Source organism: Grus americana, chromosome 1 (assembly GCF_028858705.1).
Source record: "Grus americana isolate bGruAme1 chromosome 1, bGruAme1.mat, whole genome shotgun sequence".
In the NCBI taxonomy this organism is placed as follows: Eukaryota; Metazoa; Chordata; class Aves; order Gruiformes; family Gruidae; genus Grus; species Grus americana.
The window spans coordinates 102226348-102247395 of NC_072852.1; the positions used below are offsets into that span (position 1 = coordinate 102226348).

Below are 21048 nucleotides of genomic sequence, written 5' to 3' on the forward strand. Positions count from 1 at the left end.
TCTCCTCCCTCACCTTCTCTTCACCTCTCTGCCTCTCTTTCCAATAAGGCTATGATCTGTCACAGACTCTCAATGGACAAGACCTATACATCCCATCACAACGCTGTCATAGGCAGTTACATTAGACAGGTCAGGATGAAAAGCAGTTTGGAAGGGAGAGAAGCCGTCATGCTTCAGGGCATAAACTTGAACTCTAACCAAGGAAGAGAGATGAAGGAGGGCTTTGGGCCAGGCGGGGATAAAATTTTACTTAGGGCAGGTTATTCCATAATTACCCACTTAAACTTTCTTTATGCCTTCTGAGATGCATCTGGTTCTGGCCAACATCAGAGACAGAAGGGGTGGATCACTGGCTGATCCAGGAGGGGAATGAGTTTCTTCATTCTTTTTGCCGGTGCACTGAGTTTATAATGTTTTCTGAAACCACAATGAAATCCCCTTCCAAGGATGACCCTTGCTCTGCCAGTGATAGCCAAAACTCCTTCCCCTAGCCCTGTCCTTCACACTTCCACAAGCAATACAGAGAGAAGCCGGTACAAAGCCAGGTCAAGATGATAAGAACAAAGCCTTGAAGACTGCTCTTAGATACCCGATTTACTTCAACAGAGGAGGAAATTTTCAAAGAGGTGAACTCTTTCTGTCTCTCTCTCAGGCAGGAGTCTCCTGGGAGGAGAAGAAAACAGCTTTCATTTTAGCGAGTCATGATATTTATGGCCCTTTTATGGGTTTTGTTTGAAAATATGAAAGTAGCTGGACTTAAATGTCTTTCAAAAGAGAGGAGATGGGAAGGGGAGAGACAGAGCATGTGAAGGGCACGTGGGTCTGAATCATCTGCCCATGTTATAAAGAAAATCAAACACCTCCTTTGTTTTAATATGGACCCCTTCTGCCATTCATGAGGATAATGTCTGACGTTTTCTTGCATAGGCCCTTTTATCCCTAATGACTTACAAATTTTGTATGTACACTACCACCAAGAACACTCACCTTGGGATGAACGTGACAACTATTAAATTATGCAACTGCAGCACCATGCAACAGTTCAGGTGTGATTGCTCCCAGGAAGCAGACTTTCAGATCACGTCTCCTGCAGAAGCAAAAGCTTTATACCGAATTCCTGAGGGGCAACTGTCAGCTTCTGCTTGCTCACATACCAGAGTCTCATGTGGGCTTTTACCCATCCTATTTGTGGTGTCTGTTCAGCAACTGAGGTTGCACCCTTTTGAGGGCCTCCTGCTTTTCATATGTGGAATCTCCTCTCACCCTTTGCCTCTAGGCAATACTTTTGATCCAATTCACAGACTAAGGAGTCCATGCCTTGCAAAATTATCGAGGGAGGGAAGTTTAAGTTGAAGAACTGGGGTTTGCATTTAGTTTTGAATGCAGTTAAACCTGTGGTCATTTTATCTGCTCTGGGAATGAACCTTCGTAGGTTATGACAGCTAATGGGAAATTTCTATGAGCAATATGTACAAAGCTCCCCATTAATTGGTAGTTTCATAAAGGCCACTGTGGTTTCATAAAGCTCTCCTCTCAAGCAAGGACGGAAGAGATGTTCTGCCAAACTAACAGACAGCTTTCAACTGGATCTGAGTTCAGCATGGTGTCGTTGCAAAAATCAAATTGCTGGGATGGTCCATGAAGACGGACCAGTCACACAATGTTTAATACCAGCTGGTGTGTGCTGCATCTTTCTTTGATATGGTGCCCTACAATAATCAAATGGAGAGATCACAAATAGGCACATCTCCAAAATTAGGCATGTTCCTGGCAGGACGTGACCTGAAGCATATAGCTGTCCGGCCAGTTGTAAACAGTTCTTGCCACCATGGTTATTTTCTAATATCACCCAGAAGTCTGAAAAGACTCTTAAGACATTGAGCTCCAGGTAGATGCTGTTGGTAGTTGGGTGATGCTATACAAATGATCAATTCCTTTAAATGTTTCTGTCCTCTAACTAGTATCACCTACGTCTTCGTTCAGTTTTATGCCCGCACGCATGCCCTTCTGACTGGAGCCATCCTTCCTTTCATGGTTACTTGTGCAGAGTCCTTGGTAAGTTTGAGTCAGGTTTTGAGATTTATTGATCTGGCCTTGTCCATTCTGTGTTGTGTTCTTTGATTTAATTTAATGACCATAAAGCATTCAGGCATGTTGTCATGAAGGGTGCACTGGAAAAAAATAAATGATTGATTGATTGATTGATTGACTGATTATCTAGAGGCATTGTTCTCTCCATAGTTAACAATGAAGCTAGTTTTCCATTATACCCATTTGTGTCTTCCAGGGCGTACATATCTTAACTAAAAGTAAACCAATCTGCCTGCAGGTATGAGTCATATGTGGAAGCAGTTACTCTCTTGTGTAAGGATTGAATTTCTCTATTTTAAAGATCCATGCAAATAAAAACCTTTGAAACACATTTCAGGGGGGAAGGTTGAGAGCACAGACAGGATGTCCCTTCTCCCACTCTCTAAGCCAGTTCTCACATCACCACACCTGCATAGCTTGGCATAGACATCCCAACATTAACCTGTTGGTCCTGGAAAGAACTGAATTCATATTGTTGCTTACTTTATAAGTCACAATCAATATTTTTCCTTTATGTCTGTGAGCATATGTGTGTGTGTGCACACGTGTATATGTGTGCACACCCTGTGGCAGGGGAACAGCACTCACATGAAAACACTTGACATAGAAGCTACTGAATGGTTGTAACAGAGGGATAGATGGAAGCAACGTGAAATAGCTCAGCTCCTGAATGCGTTGAAATGTACCAAAGAACAAAAGGCAGTCAAGGAGGGGAAAAAAAAAAAAGATAGGATTCTTCCAGGTCCAAAAATTTCTTTTCCTAGGGGTAGCCAAAATGACAGGGTGTTCATTGAAGTAGATTATGCTGGTATTGGCAATACACAACCTAAATACATGTACTTTGAACCTCTCTTCATTTTTTACATGAAGAACAATGGAACAAATTTTATTGGCATTTAAATTACTACTCCTGGGCAAGTAAGTTAGCACCTTGGTGAGATGACTGGGGCAATTCACACACCATTTAGAGCTATGCTCCCACCTCTCTAGAGAACTGTTTCTTTGTTACGCATAGTTCCAATTTTGGAAGTTTTCTTTACAATTGTAACAACCAGAGATTAAACCCACTGTGATTTTTCTAAATGACAAGGGAAATTCCAGAGAATAGGTAGGTAGCTCTCAAATAAATTTTGCTAGAGTACATGAAGATGCAGTGTCTGTTTCCAAGCCCTAGCCTATATTAATCACATGCTTTCTGCATCTCTGTTGGATTGTCTATAAATTTAGGAAGGTCATGGATACTGTGTTTTCATGTTATAATGTCTATATTGAATGTATTCTGGCTAAACCCTTTAAGGAAAGGCAGGCAATGCAACATAACCATCACCAAGTAAAACTTTTTGTCTCATAATTCACCTAGCTCTCCACTACAGCTAATGCGTAAGCATTTCTCAAGGAGCTGTAAAAGAAGGAAATAGTGCTAAACTGCTTTTAAAATTATCCAGTCTAAACTAGTGCCGCATGCAATAAATCAAATTGCACTGAAAGTCCTAGGTGGGGGGAAATGGGCCATGGCCCCACACCTATCAGTATTACGACGCAGAATGCAGCTGTTACACCAGGAATAACTTAATTCTAGCACATTTCTGCTTCCTTCCAAACTTGCTTCTTCCACACTGAATTCACAGTCTAGCACAGATATCATTTAATCATCTATGTCCTACGAATGTCCCTCACCCTTTCCATTTCTCAGTCCCTTCACATTTCTCACAAACCTGTAATTCCCGTAAATCCCACCATCTCTTTCCTTCTCGCAGAGGTTGCCCCATAACCTTTCCCCAGATTTTTATACATCTAAAAAAATTAATATTTTGCGTTAGCCTCTTCAGCTTACATATGTATCACGTCTCCATCCAATGTAGGTCCCCTTCTTAATTTGCCTATTGTCTTCAGATCTCTTTTTGAACACTTCATATCTCCTAGCTCTCCAGCTTTCATCACTTACTTTCTTCTTACTTCACTCAGACCAACATCAAATGGGTTTCTCTCTCATGTATCCCTCAACTTCTTTGCTTCCCACATACCCTGAGTTTCTACGTTGTTCAAAGGATATTAAGGAAACAGAGTCATAGAAATGAGAGGCCGGCTGTGAAAAAAATGCAGAAGGACTTAATGAGACTGAGAGACTGAGCACTAAGATGGCAAATGAAATTCAAGGCTAATAAATGTCAAGCATTACACATAAGAAAACTCAACATATAAAATGATGACCATTGCCATCCAGCAACAAGATTTTGTGGATATAATAAATAGTTCCATGAAAATGTCACCTTGGTGCTCAGCAACAGCCAAAAAAGCATGCAAACTGTTAGGAGTTAATAGGGAAGAAAGAACAAACAGAAAAAAGAAAGTCATTATGACACAGGATAAATCCCTGCCACACCTGCACCCTGAATACTGTGTGAGGATTTGGTCCCTCATCTCAAACATGATAAAGTAGAACTGGAAAGGTTTCGGAGAAGAACAGCCAGGATAATCAGAGACATGGAGCAGCTCCCATATGAGCAATGAGTAACTCAGCTTAAAAACAGAGAGCTAAGGATGGGACATAACCGTAAAGGGGGGTAAAATCTTGTGGGGCACATAGATACTAACTAGAGATTATTTTGGCATTAAAGGAGGCTCATGGGCAGCGGGTTCAGAACAGAATAAAAGGAGGTGGCTTAGCATTCAGTAGAGAGTAAGTTTTGGGACTTCTTGCCACAAGAGATCACGGAGGCTAGCGGGTACAAGGCTATAATGGCTATAACTCAAAAATGACTAGGCACCTCCATAGAAGGAAAATCTATCAAGGGCTATTAAATACAAAAATATCACATCTGGCTCAGGAAGTCCTTGAGTTGCAAATGATTAGAAGCTGGAAGATCTTGCTGGGGAAATATCACTTATATCACTGCTCTTATATTCTTCCCTAGGTATTCACTGTTGTTCTCTGTCAGAGACAGGATATTGAGCCAGACGGACCTTTGGTCTGACCCCATACAGCCTTTCTGATGTTCCTGTGTTTATATTCTTAACTGACTGTATGGATGCTCCTTGCACTTTCACCTTCCACTATACAATGCCAAACCCCCCCCTTCCTGCCTACAGCAGCAAACTGAGGCTGAGCAAAAATACCAGTGCCAGCACATCTTTGCTGAAAAATCCTTCCTAGATAAATTTGGGTACTTACCTACTCTTTTAATCTCATGTCAGAGCAGTGTAATTGCTGAAAAATCATTCACTCTGCAGCTCTGGTCACCTGAAACAATCTGTGCAGACCTCTCCCCTTTCACCGACTCCCTATCTCCTTCTAAATTCTCATCTTAAAACCTGACTTTCTAGCCTGCCTTCAACGTCTCCATTTCTGTCTCTCCTGGTTATTGGTCTTATGACTGAATGCTTTAATATTTTCACCATGCAAGGTCTTTATGTCACTGTTTCATGTAATTTATACCTGTGAGCTGGAGCCTTTCCCATCTCGCTTGCAAGCACAGGCCGTACGCTGAATGGAGTCCAAAATGATCCCCACCCCCTTATTGCTTTGGGGGTTTGGCTTTATTAACAAGGATATAAGCAATAAGAAAATAAAGTTCAGCTATTTCTAAGGCTTCTCCCTCATGACTGCTCAGCCAGCATCTTAGATGGCCTCTCCCCAGCAAACCATTTTTATCTCCCTTTTACACAAGTGAACTAATAAGCCACCTACCTCAGTGAGTCAGCAGAACCCACTTAACCCTTTCCCAGAAGGGTCAAAACTCGCTATCAGGATGGTTTGGCTTAGGCTTGTTTTAGAACCATATTCTGCCCCTCAGTCGTGAATAATTTATTTGTGCGGCAGAACTAGATTACTGTTTAAATCAAAATGCTACCCAAACAAAGGCTGTGCTGTACAGTGCAAAATGAAACCAATTACTACATCATACATTGCTCATCTTTTATAGTGTAAGATGCCCCCTACAGTACTGCAGAGGACAGACATTTCTGTTGAAAACAGCAGCCAGCCATAGGAAGCAGGAGAGAGATTTTTCAAAGGGAAACAGCCTTTGATAAAAAAGTAAATTCAGTGCCAGAAGGTATTGTGCACTTCCACTTTGATCCATCGAAAGTTAAGACCTTTTCTAGACTGAAATTACAGCAAGTTCCAAATATGCATATGTAGACTTGTTTTCCACAGAGCAACTTTACCAGGGGTGAGGAAAAGAGGAAAATGCCCATCCTAACACACATTGCAGAAATTCAACATCAAATCTCAGAATGTGGATCAAAGCCTGGAATTCCACTTCTTAAAAAACATACAACTCACAGAAGTATGCAGAAACAAGGGATGTATTGCATTATATATTATATTGTAGTAGAAGTGCATTATAAGCCTTATAGCATCTCTAGATGCCTGAAACATTAACAAGACCATGTTCCTTATGTACTTCAAAAATGTAATCTGAGTTTACTCAAGAAAAAAACCCAAAACAACCCAGAGCCCCACACAAGTAAAATATGTTCTTTCTCTTATTTTTCTACCCCTGTTGTAACTGTGGGATAGGGGCCGTGAAACAGAAACTATGGAATCAGGTTGAGATAATTAGTTTGTAACCAAGGTAATAGGTAATGAAGCTCACTGACCATGGCAAGGTACAGTGCTGCTATGTTCCATGTACAGTCCCTACCAAACTGAACAATAGGTTTGGAGATATTAATCTTATGAAGTAAGTTGTTATGGACAGGTGCATCCACAGCAAGGATACTGCGCATGCCTGCATGAAGGAGGTCATCCAGCGGACACAGGTGCAAGACCACTGACGACCACCAGAGACCCTTGAGGACCACCGACTCAAATCACTGAGCATGCGTAACAGGGAGGAGAATATGGAAATGGATTCCAAGAAATTATTATCATAGGACTGCCCTTTCTGAGAAAAATGATGAATATGTATGTTTTGATCCTACATAACCTGTGTGTTGGTGATCACCGGGCATGCACGTTGGGTGGAGCTATCCCCCGTGCATCCAGTGCTGCAATAAAGAATGCCTGCCTTTTAACACTACATTGGTGTTACGAGGTTTATTCCCGGATTTCGGTGACACTGTTATTGTTCAATCACCTGATTTTGAAACTCCATTCACCTGACAATAAGTAGCTATCATTTACCCTAGTCCTGGCTGTCAGAAAGAGTCATCTTTATCTTCAGAGAAGCAGGGATAATGTCTAATCAGTGAGTAATAGTTGAGAGAAATGAATCTAAGTTTAGGAAAATTGGCAGCTGCATTTTGTTATCAGTAACCATTTAGATAGCATTGCTGATGTGTGTGGAGTCATACAGACAAGGACAAAGACCAGGCCTTTGCCCTGCGGAGCTTACTGTCTATATGACATAATTAGAATAGGGAGAGGTACTAGCATAATAGTAATAGTGAGCTCTAAGCATCGCGGTGGGACGGAGAAGAGATGACAAGAAAAAGAAAGAAAACTTCCTGTGAGAAAGCAATACTGCATCATCCCTCCATTGTTGTTTTATACTCAGCTCTGCAGAGGGTTTTGTTCTTTCAAAATACAGTCTGTACAGAAGAGGGAACAGATAATTCCAGAGTAGAAATCAGGAGAAACTGGTCTAGGTGTTTATAAGAGAGAGGTGGAGTATGTTGACTGGTGACAGAGTTGGGTGCTCTGATGCATCAAAGACACAGCATTATACAAGTTACACAAGTGATGCTGTGACAGGCCTGGCAGGTCGCGTCACACAAGCTCACGAGACTTGGGGCATGGAAAGACCCAAGGCTTTAACTTGGTGTACTCAGTTAACATGGAGACTGTGGTCCTTCCACTTACTCTGAAAAGTGGGCTCTGTAGCTCATGATACAAACAACATGTTAACTGTAACATGTCAACTAAACCTACCATCTCCTAAAAACGAGCTTCCAAGAACCATGTTCAACAGACATACAATTTGTGCCTTATACTGACACTTTAGTTATACATCATTTTATTATGAGGTCAGTTTGTGTATCACTCTCTTCTTTTAAGGTAATTATGTTGAAAATTAATACATGACAATCTGACTATAGACATAAAAGCACAGACTTAGCTGAGCTGCATACATAAACCGAAGTCAGTACTTCAGAAACCCAGCCTAACCTAACACTAATCCTAACTCTATCTCTTTAACTACATCAGAACATCATTTTTAGATGGCTGTTAATATTACTTTTTGCATTTTTCCTTTGTTGACCCAAAGTTATGAGCAGGAACCAACCATACTGGAGCAGAGATGACTCCATCTGATAGAAAACAATGGTACCACAGGAATACATTCATTACTGCATTGAACTTTGAAAAAGAAGGAGGCATCTTCTTTTTTCTATTATTTCACTTTGCTTCTGCTATGTGGTTAAGTAAAACAGTACAGGTATTCCCCTGAACTGTCTTATTTCTGTAGACATTCATAAGACTGGTGCAGAAAATGGAGCCTACCTGGTAATATCCTCTCAGTGGTGTAAAGTAAAACTGATTAAGAGAGGAACATTCTTCAAGTTCCTAGAAAAGGCCATTGGCTTCTTCCATTTATGATGAAAAAGATCCTAGAAAAAGTATGTCCAGTCTTTAACGAGACTAGGAAATTGAAATAACCAAAATGGGATGTGATTGGTCTTTTGAATTGAGGTGCCACCATTACTTGCTTTTGCTGCTGAAACGTTGTCTGGCTCCTAATGGCTTCTAACATTGTGTTCCTACCTACATTGATCATTTAATACTAGCATCTTCTTTCTGACAAACCACAAACACTTCCAAAACTTGACCTCTTCCCTTTATCGCTTTTGATTAAGAAGAGAACTATCTGCAGGAAATGCCCTACAAACCACAAAGGATTATCAGAAATATAATGATGAGTGATTCAGGGACTCTGTGGCTCTGCTTGTGTTCCTATAATCTGATCTTGGTCACTCTTCCCTTCGCCGCCGGAGCTTTGCTGTAGTTTCTTCTAGTCGGCTTCTCCAAGCAGCAATAATGGCATCATCATCCATCTCTTCTTCCTCTTCTTTACGCACGCTTCGCCTGTACTGAGAGAACTGTCTAGATGCAAATCTTTCTTCACTTTGTTCCACTTTTGCCTCCTTCTTCCCATCCTCTTCAGACTTTGAAAAGCTCTGGGTGAACTTTCTCTTAGCTCCAAATTCTGACGTGTCTGACCTAGCCTCCTCTTCACACGCCTCCACATGATGAGATCTAACTCGACTCTGTGTAGATGGTTCAGGGGATTCAGAGTCAAAGGATGGTTCAGGTGTTTGGCTGAAAACGTGCAGCTCTGGGCTCTTTTCTCTGGTACTTGTTGTCTCACTGACCCTTGACCTTGTGAACTTATACATCTTTTTGTCCTCTTTTGCAGAAGCAGAGGAAAACCTTGACATGGTTCTAAGTGAATCTCCTTTTGACTCGTAGGAAGAACAGCTGTCTAGCTCTTCTCTTTGGGATCTGGAGAATCTGTAACTGGATGTTTCAGAATCCATTTCTCTAACTTTGGATGATCGACTATATTTCTCTCTAGCCTTCTCACTTTGATTATAATGTGACGGTGGTTCTCTTTCTGCTTTCAGGCCACTGAGCCACTTGGTAATATCACTCTCTATCTCTGACTTTGGTGCACCTGTGTTTGCAGGTTGACTGGACAGATCAAAGACTGTATCAGTTCTGTCAAGATCTGCTTGCAAGGAGCGCCTGTGGCTGTTTGTTGTACTCTCTCGGTCATCTTCTATTTCATTTTCCTCTCCTTTGGTCATCTTTTTTTTAAATAAAGTGCTGCGTTTATTGTCTCTTATCACTTTTTCAATTTGATAATCTGACATTTTCTCTCTCATTTCCATTTGCATCTCCTTCTCCTTCCTCCTGAGTTTCTTTAGGTCAACATCATCAGCAAAGAGGCTGTACAGTGGCTTGCTTGTCTGTGTTGTCTTCATGTTTGAACTAGTTCCTTCCGTCCTTGTGCTCACTGAGGTATTGCAGGACAGGACAGACTGAGACTCAGCCCTATGCATGTCTTGCTGGCGAAGCTGAGAGATACCAAGAGATGAACCACTCTGAGCACTGAGAAGAGAAACCTTATCATCATCTACCCGCCTGCCAAGGTCTCCTGACATTATGCTGGAGGCCACTGCAGATGATGGACGGGACAGCATCATGATCTCATTTTGCTTTTGAGCAATGGTTTCACTGACCACATTAGCGATCCAGTTCTGAATGCTTGCCATGGATATTGTGTCACCTGGGCCAACCGGGAGACTGGGAAGGGGTATGCTTGGCACCTGAGGCTGCACTGCCCCTGTGCTGCTCCTGGTCTGTGATACAGATGAATGATTTGTCTGCATGCTCAGTGCAGAAGCTGCATCCTCGGCACCGCTTGCAGAAGGTGCTGAAGACCAGAAAGCTGACAGTGGGATACTCCCACTCATCGTACTGTCTGTCTCCCAGCTGCACATGGACTGGCTTTCTTCTAAAATTTTCTTTGAACGCTCAAGGAGCTCTACACGCCTCTGCTTCTTTTTAGCTGAAGCAGAATCCTCACTTTTGGCAAACTCCACAAATTCCTCCTTGCTTTCACTGCCCACCTTCTTCTGCCGCTTCATTTTCCAAGCCTGGTAAGCAGTCAGGTTAATGTCTGACAAACTCTTCCCTTCTGTCCCCTCCCCACCTGCCTGGCTGCCATCTTCTGCTGGAGATGGTACAGAAGATGATGATGGTTCTAAATCCTTCTTGTGAAAGCCAAACTGGATCCTCTTGACCTTCCATCTTTCTAAAGGAGTCAACTTGTCTTTGTTCTTTTGGCAGAAATTGTAAAAGGAGCTACTGTCTGAAAACACGCTTTCCTCATCTACATCCCTCTCCTTTCTTCCTGTTTCTGGGGATTGTCCCTCCCCACAATTTTTATTCTTAGAACGATACCTCTGAGCAGCTTCCTTCTCGATCTCCAGAAGCCTCTGGTTCCACATGTCCCAAGTGCTCTCTGAAGACACAGAGCCTGTGCGGCTCCTTCTCATCCTGCTAAAGCTACTGACTTCCAGCTGTTCTTTTAGGGTTCGGATCTCAAAACTGCTCACGCTCTCAGCATCACTGAATTCACCTGATGGGTAAGGTCTTCCTCCCATGCTGGAATCTCCATCCTCCTCCCTGGGTGGACCCTCCATTTGGTATTTCTCATTTCTGCACTGCCAGTCATGGATCCTCTGTTCCACATCCTCCTCATATTGTTCCCCTTCCTCATCCAGAAGCTTTGGAGATGTCCTTCTTCCATGGTTAACTCCTGGTTCCTTTGCAGGCAGACCTTGTTTCTTCCTCCATTCTTCATACAACTGTTCCTCTTCCTCCTCACTGATAAGGGTGGAGTGTTTGGAAACCCGGCCAGTTTTTTGCACTGATGAAGAGCTCCTATGACTACTCAAGAGGCTGCTGGTGTCCTCTTCTTCTACTGTGATGGAGTGGGTTTTGGCTCCCATGATGCTTTCTGAGTCCCCAACTCCAGACGGCTGGGAGGAAGTCCCTGCATGGGCAACAGGACTTTGTCTAGGAGTGACTTCTTCATCTCCAGTATGCTCCAACTCTCGTTCCTCCAACAACTGCTCATTGAGCTCCCTTAGCTGTTTCAGAAAGCCATCATTGGGGTAAATGGCACGCTTCTTTCTCAGAGTCATCAGAGCCTCCAGAATGGTCATGTGGTGGTAGATCATCAGGTAAGCAGACACCAGCACAGCTGAGCGACTGATTCCCATTTCACTGCTGACAAGGATTTTGCCTACAGATATCAAATATAAAAGTAATTAGCTATTTCAAATAACACAGAGAGGTTGCTCTGATATGTGGCACAAAAGAATTCTCTGAATGGTGTTAAAAAATAGACAGATTATATGTTTCAGTGACTGAAATCAATACTAAATATTTGTTAGTTTTATCTTAATAAAAACTTAGATACATGTGAATAAAAACCACATTTGTTTCAAAAGCTGTGGGCAGGCACATTTCAAAACAGTCTAAATAATATTTGTATTTTCACCTATACACTTCACTTCCCCAAATAATCAAAAAGCTTATAATAGGTATTAGAAAGACAAGTGATACAGTATTCTTGACTTGCTGGATGACTTAGGGTAAGACATTTAAGCCTTCCATGCTTCAGTTTCCCTATATGTAAAAAGGGAGATATTAGCATTAGCCTCCAGGAAGGTATTGGGAGGATAAGAAAATAATTTACATTTTTTTATAAGGCACATTATAGGACTTAAATAAAATTTTCTATTAATTAAGTTATATTGTTGCCACAATCCAGATCTGCTGTTTTGCAAGGTACGCTCAAACAGCTACATGTAGACTGGCTAGAGGCCAGAGTCATAGTATTATATCTCAGAACAGGAGAACCAAGCAACTAGCAGAAAAGAGCTGATTTTGACTCTGACAAACTGATACAGCTGCTTCAAACTACAGGGACCCACTGTTCTGTAAACAGTGACTGCAAGAGCTACAATCAAAGCTGAGGATCTGCTTTATTTCATGGTATTTACACAGAAAGCACCTCCTGCAGAAAACTAAGCTGTGGCACAGAAGAATTGGTTTTTAAAGTTACTTTTATAGCAAATTACAGTTAAAGAAACGCTTGTAAAATATGAAGAGTGTAAATGAGGCTTTGCTAGCTTGCAAATAACTTAAATGACTGTTTCTAAGTGTGTGATAAACTCCAGTTTAATCAAACTGTTTGCACTGAAACTTAATGAAGCCAGTTTAACCACCACCTTTCTGACTGCTGATATGTTACTGCAACTATTTACCTAATGTACCTATTCCTACAATCCTGAAATGTCTTTTACACCTTTCTTAGTATCAAAAGTCTCAGTTGCCTGCCGAGTGTTTTAACAGCCAGTAAAGCCTATCTAACAGCTCACCAAAAGGGGGAGATCTCATTCCTCTGCTTTCTTTCAAGGCTCCTCTGTCTCCGTGCATCTTTTCCTGTGTCGGCTCTGGTACTCACTGGGCCCTTCACTGAGCCAGTTCAGCTCGCTAGCCCCATGGAAAACCATCTCTTCCCTGTTGGGCTGTCCTTTTTTGCTGGGTCAGTGAGTTGAAGGGTCAATGAATGCCACCAGCAGTAAGCATCTGTACTATGCCAAGGGTAGCAGTGGGAGTTATGAGGAAGAACATAGATGGGTAGTGTTCCTCCTTGTGTTGTTGGTGAGCTATTAAAATTGGATCAGTTTTTCTTGTGTACTAACAAAACTTCTCACTTTTCTTACTGTCACTTCTATGAGGAGGTAACCTGTTGTGTCTCTACAAAAATTTAATGCGTTGAATACATATATGAAGAATATCAGTGATATCACTGACTGTGGTGTTCATTTTCATACTGAATTCCAGAAAGATATTTCTAACTGTCCACTGAAGCTGCAACAAAATGACCAGTAGGCACTGGAGGTCCACAGAATAACAGTTGACATGGAATTGGCATCCAGCAAATTATACAGTAGCCTGGGTGTAGACATCCAGGGGTTCAACCCAGCTGTTTGGATTGTTCTAGTAAATCAGCCTGTTCTTTTGTAGTAAGCATCCTGGCAAAACTGAAACTCACAGTATACAGAAATATATCTATATATATATAGTATTATATAATATCAATAAAAAACAATATATTTATTGGACCAGGGCTTCACCTCTTTGTAATAGTAGGGTACTTTCAAAGCAGCTGAGGGAGGTGGCTTGCTGCCACTTTGAGTCTGTAGACATGGGGCTTGCAGCAGGGGCTGCTGGGCTGCCTCCTCTCATTAGTTTACCCCCTCCTGTTTTGAATGAGGCACAGCAGAAATGGGCAAGGACTGTTCACTGTAACTGGATGCAGAGAATAAAGTATCTGCCTTACAAATGTGGCATCAGCTGTTTATCAGAGTAATGCTTCACCCCTTCATTCCCAAGAATTCTGAAACCACAGTAATCTTTTCCTCTTACCCCTGTAAGTCAGCAGTGCTTCGTCAAGGAACTCTGCAGCTGGGCGGAAGTATTTGGAGATATCCATATCTGGAAAATCATCCACTTCAATGCCCAGGTATTGGATATTCAGACCGTTGTAGAAACCTGGTCCTGTGTATACACCTGTACCATGAGCTGCATTCAAGACATGCGTGATCCCCAGTCTCTTCAAACGGCTTTTGTTCACTGCAACACTTCTTTGGGAAAGAAAAAAAGATGTTAGATATCAGTGCTCCTTTTTTGGGTAGGAAAGAAACCATCTGCTGCAAGGTCTACAGAGCTCCCAGTCTGTGTTACTCATCCAACACGTGGCTCCACTCAGATCTTAATGTCCTTTGAGAGGAATTTCTACAGGAATTTCTTTCCAATACTCACTGGGAAAAGAAAACAAGAAACCTGCACTCACCAGTAGAGCTGCATGCTTGATTTCCACTACAGCTTGATTTTAAACTCGTCCTGCCATCCTAGGTTCAGGCTACTTACTTATGTCTCAATTTTTATCTCTATAATTTACACTATAACCCCTTCCAATTCTGTCCTGGTCACTTGCACAGGTGTCTCAGACAGCTGAGCCATGGTACAGAAGACCTAACCATTTCCACTCGATATTTGCTACAGCATTTCTTTTTAAACTCTCTTTTACATAACAAAGACTTCAGTCCCAATTTCACAGCCAAATTCCAATCAGAACAGTGTAATTTGCCTTTTCCTCTCCTAAATTCTTGAAGCATCAAAATAGCATAGGAAAGCTGCTGATTCTATTCCAGAAGTATTTACTTTTCAGTGCACAGAGATCTTTGTGAGCATATTCTGAGAAACACTTTGGGACTCTCTAGGGATGAAAGGCATTAGGTGCATGTAATACATGTTATGCCTTCAACGGTTCCATCTGACCCTTCACTGCACCCTCATGCAACTTGATGACAAAAGCTGACACTTACTTTTCTGCTATGAAGACATTAGGCCAGACTTCATCCACAGCATCCCTGGGGGTCTCCAGCCTGTCCTTCACAAGTGCCCTCTGCAAGTCCATCACACACGGTGTGTTAAACAAGCTGGTGTCATCAATCTTTTCCTTAACTCGGTTGTACAGGTCTTCCACCATCAGCTGCTGCGCAGACTCTAACATCCTGGGACACACTGAATCTACCTTGGTGTCCTTTGTCTTCAGTTCTGGAATAAACTGACATTGTAACTAAAAGCATGTAAAACCAATGCAATATATGACCTGTCATTCTTTGTTCCTGGGACAAGCCTTGTGGCTTGCTTTTTTTCCCAGTAACATCACACTGTCCTGTCTGCAACATGTGCATGCGTATGTACATGCTTATCTGGTAGCCTCAAGGCAGTTAGTAATGGGAAGAGCATACTGCACTGTCCTCTCAGTCCAGAGACGCACACTGGCCAAAAGCCTGGGAATTTTCCCTTCCCTGCCTCTTTTTCTTTCCCTTTTTCCTTTCCCCTTCCCTCTTTTCCTTTTCCTTTCCTATTTCCTTCCCCCTTCCCTTTTCTTTTTTTCTCTTCTCTTCTCTCTCTTTCTCCCTCCTTCCCTTCCCTTCCCTTCTCTTCTCTTCTCGCTTCACTTCTCACTTCTCACTTCTCTTCTAGCGAGCAACCAGTAATCAAACTGTGTTCACCATTGTGGTACACTATTCCGTCACAGATTCAGTGCACAACTTCAAAGGCAGTCACCAAACCTTTCTGTAAATTGTTATTTCTTTGTGGTTCTCACCTCTACCTCAGGTGGGGTTTTCCCATAAAGGCAAAACAAGTGCAACTCAAGTCTCTGTTACTTACGTAGTTCTTTTACCTTTCCTCCTCTTACCTTCATTGATTATTTGTTTGGCAGCCACAGCAGATGACAGATGGATTGGCTCCATGAAGATGCTCTCTGTATCAGTGTCCGATATCACTGAATGCCTGCCAACCAACCAACCACATTGCCTATTAGGCAATTGCCCTCCACGGGGATCCCATCTCCAGGACTTCAGCCCTTTTCACCCATTCCAGAAGAGAACAGCAGGGAGCTGGAGCAGTGAGGATCCTTTGACGGTAAAAGGGAAGCCCCAGCTCTTCTCCCACCCCTCACCCCCACCCTGCTCTCCAGAGTAGCACTACAGGCTTCAACCATGCCTTGGTATCCAGTGTTTGCAGGACATAGACAGGTCCCATGTGGAGAAGCAGCAGTGGGCTGGAAATGCAAGAGAATGGACTGGTGGAGGAGTTTTTGGGTAAAGAAGATCAGTGTCTGGTTTGAGACTGGGAGGGGAATGGATCACAAGGAATAGTGTCACAAGTAGCTCTCACTTAGACAGACAGACATAAACATTGTCCTAACTAGAATTTCTTCAATAATTCAAACCAGACTGTGCTAGAAAACTTGTGGGGTTTTTCTGTTAGCTAATTGCCTACAAGCATCCTTTGAGTTATCACAAGCTGCAATGCAAGCATTAAGATTGAAGCCTGTGAATCTCTCCCTCAGTACTCAGTGCATTGGTCACTTCATAGCATAAATCTCTGGTCAGTCCCTCCACTCACATAGTGTTGTCTAACTGCAGGTCAGAAACAACTACAAAACCCACACATACCTTTGAAGGGAGTTCTTTGACAAACAGTGTGATTTACCTAAGTTTTTGTTAAACTAAAAAGGGCTACAATCTTGAAAAGAAATATATTTCCATCAGGGTCCACCTGTAGAGTTCAAGCAAATCTTCTCTTCTTATTTAGACCATCTTAACAAAATATTTTACAGAGCTTTTTCCCTGATGCACACCCTCTACATTTCCTTCCAAATAGATGGTACAGATCATTAGGACAGGTTTGCTGCCATCACAGAAGCTATCTGCCAATGCAGGCTTGCAGTACCTGCAACACACTGTTTTTGTTTAATTAAAGAAGGAGAGGGAGGGTGATTAATGTGCAGTCAAGGTGCAGCAAAGTTTCTGGAGAACTAAACTGCTTTCCTTCTCCAGAATCAAAATGGAGGCCACAGCCATCAGAAACCACTTAATGGGCTCATCTAGGTCATTTAGTTGGGTTCCAGCACTTGTCAACTGTGACTGAAAGTAATCCTTTTCTAGCTCTTCAAAGGAGTTCATGAGATGAGCAAGCAGAGTCTCAGTCTCATTTATAGGAGCTGACACAAATTTGTGGCTATGCTCTGCCTTCAATTCCTTTTGCTGTAAAGGTTGCCTCCAAGCTCCATAAAAAGATAACAGTTGGTAATAATCCGCCACCACAGTCTCAACACATTTTACCTGTAGGTGCCCCAAACATCCATGAAACACACAGGTGCAGAACTGCCCAAGCCTGGATGCTTCAAGGGCTTCATTCTGGTTGGGAAGGACCTTGCCATCATCATCATTACTTTTGGCATTGACAGCAAGAAAAAAAGGAGAAGGGGGAAAAAAAAAAGGAAGGGAAGGGAATAAACTGGAGAGGTGCTTCTGTTCATTTTAGAGTGATTGATGAGCAGTAGGAGAGTGATTTACCAAATTCAATACATAATTTTACTTTATGTGAGCTCAGTGAACTTCCTAAACAATTTTTAAATGCATGTAGTTAAATGAAATAAGCACTCTGTCCTCATTTTTCTGCAGTGCCCCACAGTTAATGGGAACATTTCATAACCTCTTACTTGTTGAGGGCCACTGGGGCAGGTTCTTTTCAACCTCAATCCCTACTCCCTGCCTTCAGCTAAAGCATCTCAAAGTGTACAGAAAGCCCTGCAGAGCATTTTGCTTTAGAAAAGAGTACAAAGGGATGTGGTTTTCCTTCTATTAGGAGAAAACACATCTAATCATGCTCGTTTTGCTTGAGGTAACTCAATTTTTGTTGCACTGTGACAGCCTCCTGTTCAGTGCCTGAATCCTGTAGCTAAAGATGGCTGTGAACCAAGCCCAAATCCAAAGACTCTCAGTTCTTCTGGGGCTGGGAAAGGCTAATATAAACATTAAAAAATCCACAGGTTCTTATAATGGACAGAAAGATGGGGCTGAATTTAGGAACAGTTGAAATCTGGATCAGAAGTTTCAGCATGGGGTGCACATGAGAGCATGAGACGGGGAAGAGCAACAATACCACCCCATAGCAATGTTTTCTGCAATTTATGTCCCCCCGTGTGCGCATACACTCTCAGTGGGATGGATTAATTAGCGTAGGAGTCCTGTCTCTGCAGTCTCTCTCCCTGCTGACATGCTGACCCCCACCTCTGGGAGGGGAGGGAAGCCCTGGGCTCCATGCTTGATCTAAGGGCCTGTGTGGAGAGGAAGCAGTGGAAGAGGAAGGCAGGCAAGCTGATCTAGCACGTGCTACAGGGAGGCCATGGTAGTGCCTGTGACAAGCATACTCACCGGCTGGGTGAGGGGCTGCGGAGATAGTGGGCCTGCACGGCTTTCACATCCGGTCCCTCATCCTCCTCATCGGGCACCACCTGCTCGCTGTCTGAATCTCTGCCGCTGGCCATGGCAGCTGCAAGAGGATCCACTACAAGGGGAGCACGGCAGGAGAGAGGGCCATTACAGAGGTCCGCGCGGGAAGACATCCCCCGGCTGTGGGGTGGCAGTGGCAGGGGGGGTGCGGCAGAAGGGGCTCCCAAATCTTGCTCCCACAACCCCACGAGCAGCCCTTGCCGCAAGCCAGCCACGTTGGCTCCTCTGCCAGGGTGCCTGCCATTCCTGAGGCCTCGTGCGGCTCCCTGGCTGCTGCCCAGTGAGCGCCGATGCCCTTCTTGCCTGTGAGTAAGTGTGCAGGAAGGCCAGGAAGGAAGGGGTGGCGGGGCAGAAACTCTATCCACCCCCTGGCCAGCTCAGCCCGTGCATGGTGGCTGGAAAGAGCTGTACACAGCCAGAGCTGGACTGGAAGGGGCGTCGGGGGCAAGAAACATGAGACCTTGCCTCCTCAAAATGAAACACTTCTAAAGCTCAAGGCTGAAGGTGCTTTAAGCCTCAGGACTTTGTCCTTGTAATCCTTTGTGGGGAGTCCGCCATGCTGGCCCTGGGTGTGAGAGCAAGGGGGCCACAGCTCGGTTGGGAGCATGAAAACACAACAGCTGATGCTTCCCCAGGCCCAGCCAGAGTGACTCCTGCCTCATCATGCCATGACAGCTGGCAGCAGTCTAGAGGGCCCCGGCAGCCAGCCTCAGGCAGGAGGACTGCAGCCGCGTGGCACCAATGGGGCTGAGGAGCGGCTGCCGCTCACAGGGCAGCAAGCGGCGGGGCAGAAAGAAAAGGGTACTTACCCCCTGTGCCTGGACAACTCTGCTGAGGGGTCCCTGCCAGAGGCACGGCAAAGGAGTCAAGTGAAGAGGGCAGGAAACCTGGCAGGAACAATACTACGGGGAGAGAAATCAGCTGCCCCCTCTTGCTCCCTCTGCGGCTTCTTCATCAAGGGGCAGGACAACTGTTGGCACTAAACCTTTATCAGCTTTCTAAATATAGTGTTGTCCTGACGCTGGCTCCTAGATTGCACGGGAAAGAATTCAGTGCCTCATAGACAGCAGCTGGTCAAGCACTTAACTCCTTCCCTGCTGTGGGCTGGATTCTCCGACATTTCCTAGTTGCAGGAGGAGCCCAGAGAAGAGCCCAGAGACAGTGAGGCTGGACATCAGCCTGCAGGGAGCCTCCAGGCAAGTGGGATCCCACCAGGCTCAACCTGAAAGGCTGGTACGACCTCTGATGTCCTTGGGAAACAGGATGAACCACTCCAAGCTTACTAGAAGCAGGCTACATGTCAAGTACCTGGACTTCTGTAAGGTCTTTGATACCATCCCCCACAACATTCTTACCTCTAAATTGGAGAGAGATGGATTTGATGGATGGACTATTCAATGGATAAGGAATTGGCTGGATGGCTGCATCCAGAGAGTTACAGTCAATTGCTCAATGTCCAAATGGAGATCAGCAACAAGTGGGGTCCCTCAGGGTTCCGTACTGGGACCAGTACTGTTCAATGTCTTCATTAATGACATAGACAGTGGGACCGAGTGCACCCTCAGCAAGTTTGTGGATGACACCAAGCTGAGTAGTGCAGTTGATTTGCTAGAGGGACAGGATGCCATCCAGAAAAACACTGACAGGCTTGAGGAGTGGGCCCATGTGAACCTCATCAAGTTCAACAAGGCCAAGTGCAAAGTCCTGAGTCAGGGCAATCCCCAATATCAGTACAGGCTGGGGGATGAATGGATTGAGAGCAGTCCTGAGGAGAAGGACTTGGGGGTACTGGTGGATGAAAAATTCGATGTGAGCCAGCCATGTGTGCTTGCAGCCCAGAAAGCCAACCGTATCCTGGGCTGCATCAGAAGCAGTGTGACCAGCCAGGTCGAGGGAGGTGATTCTGCCCCTCTACTCTGCTCTCGTGAGACCCCACCTGGAGTACCGTATCCAGCTCTGGGGCCCTCAGTACAAGACGTGGACCTGTTAGACTGGGTCCAGAGGAGGGCCATGAAGATGATCAGAGAGCTGGAACATTTCTCCTGTGGAGACAGGCTGCAAGAGTTGGGGCTGTTCATCCTGGAGAAAAGAAGGTTCTAGGGAGACCTTATTGCAACCTTTCAGTACTTAAAAGGGACCTTATAAGACAGAGAGAGACTGTTTACCTGTAGTTACAGGACCGGAGGCAATGATTTTCAACTAAAAGGGCAGAATTCTTTACAATGAGAGTGGTGACACACTGGAACAGGTTGTCCAGAGAAACTGTGAATGCCCCATCAGGTTGGATGGGGTTTTGAGCAACCTGATCTAGTGAAAAATGTCCCTCCTCATGGCAGGGAGGTTGGAACTAGATGATCTTCAAAGGTCCCTTCTGACCCAAACCATTCTGTGGTACTATGATTGTACGATTAGTTGATTTTTGTTCTTGGAAGAGCTATGACTGACGTACGCTGTGTCTTCTCCCAATGCCTTTTCAAAGAGGAAACCTGCAGTTCTCATCTCTTGACTTCCCAGCAAAGCTCATGGGCCAGGCTGGTCCAGGGCAGAACCAGA

At 43.9% G+C, this 21048-nt stretch overlaps 1 protein-coding gene across 1 annotated transcript; it reads right to left on the minus strand.

Moving 5' to 3' along the window:
- Window positions 1-6381: 6381 nt before the first annotated feature.
- On the minus strand, window positions 6382-19458 carry STYXL2 (serine/threonine/tyrosine interacting like 2). Its single transcript, XM_054824265.1, has 6 exons — window positions 19305-19458; window positions 18418-18550; window positions 15891-15985; window positions 15007-15238; window positions 14045-14262; window positions 6382-11849 (listed from the first exon to the last, which is right to left on the minus strand). Exons 2-6 carry the CDS (start codon window positions 18528-18530, stop codon window positions 9007-9009), a joined length of 3501 nt encoding a protein of 1166 aa, XP_054680240.1. The 5' UTR covers window positions 18531-18550; window positions 19305-19458; the 3' UTR covers window positions 6382-9006.
- Window positions 19459-21048: the final 1590 nt, after the last annotated feature.

Coding starts and splice junctions, on each gene's coding strand:
- STYXL2 (XM_054824265.1), bottom strand. CDS start 18,530: ATGGCCAGCGGCAGAGATTCAGACAGCGAGCAGGTGGTGCCCGATGAG. Junction 15,239..15,890: donor CAAACAAATAATCAATGAAG/GTAAGAGGAGGA, acceptor AGTTTATTCCAG/AACTGAAGACAAAGGACACC. Junction 14,263..15,006: donor AATGTCTTCATAGCAGAAAA/GTAAGTGTCAGC, acceptor TCTTTCCCAAAG/AAGTGTTGCAGTGAACAAAA.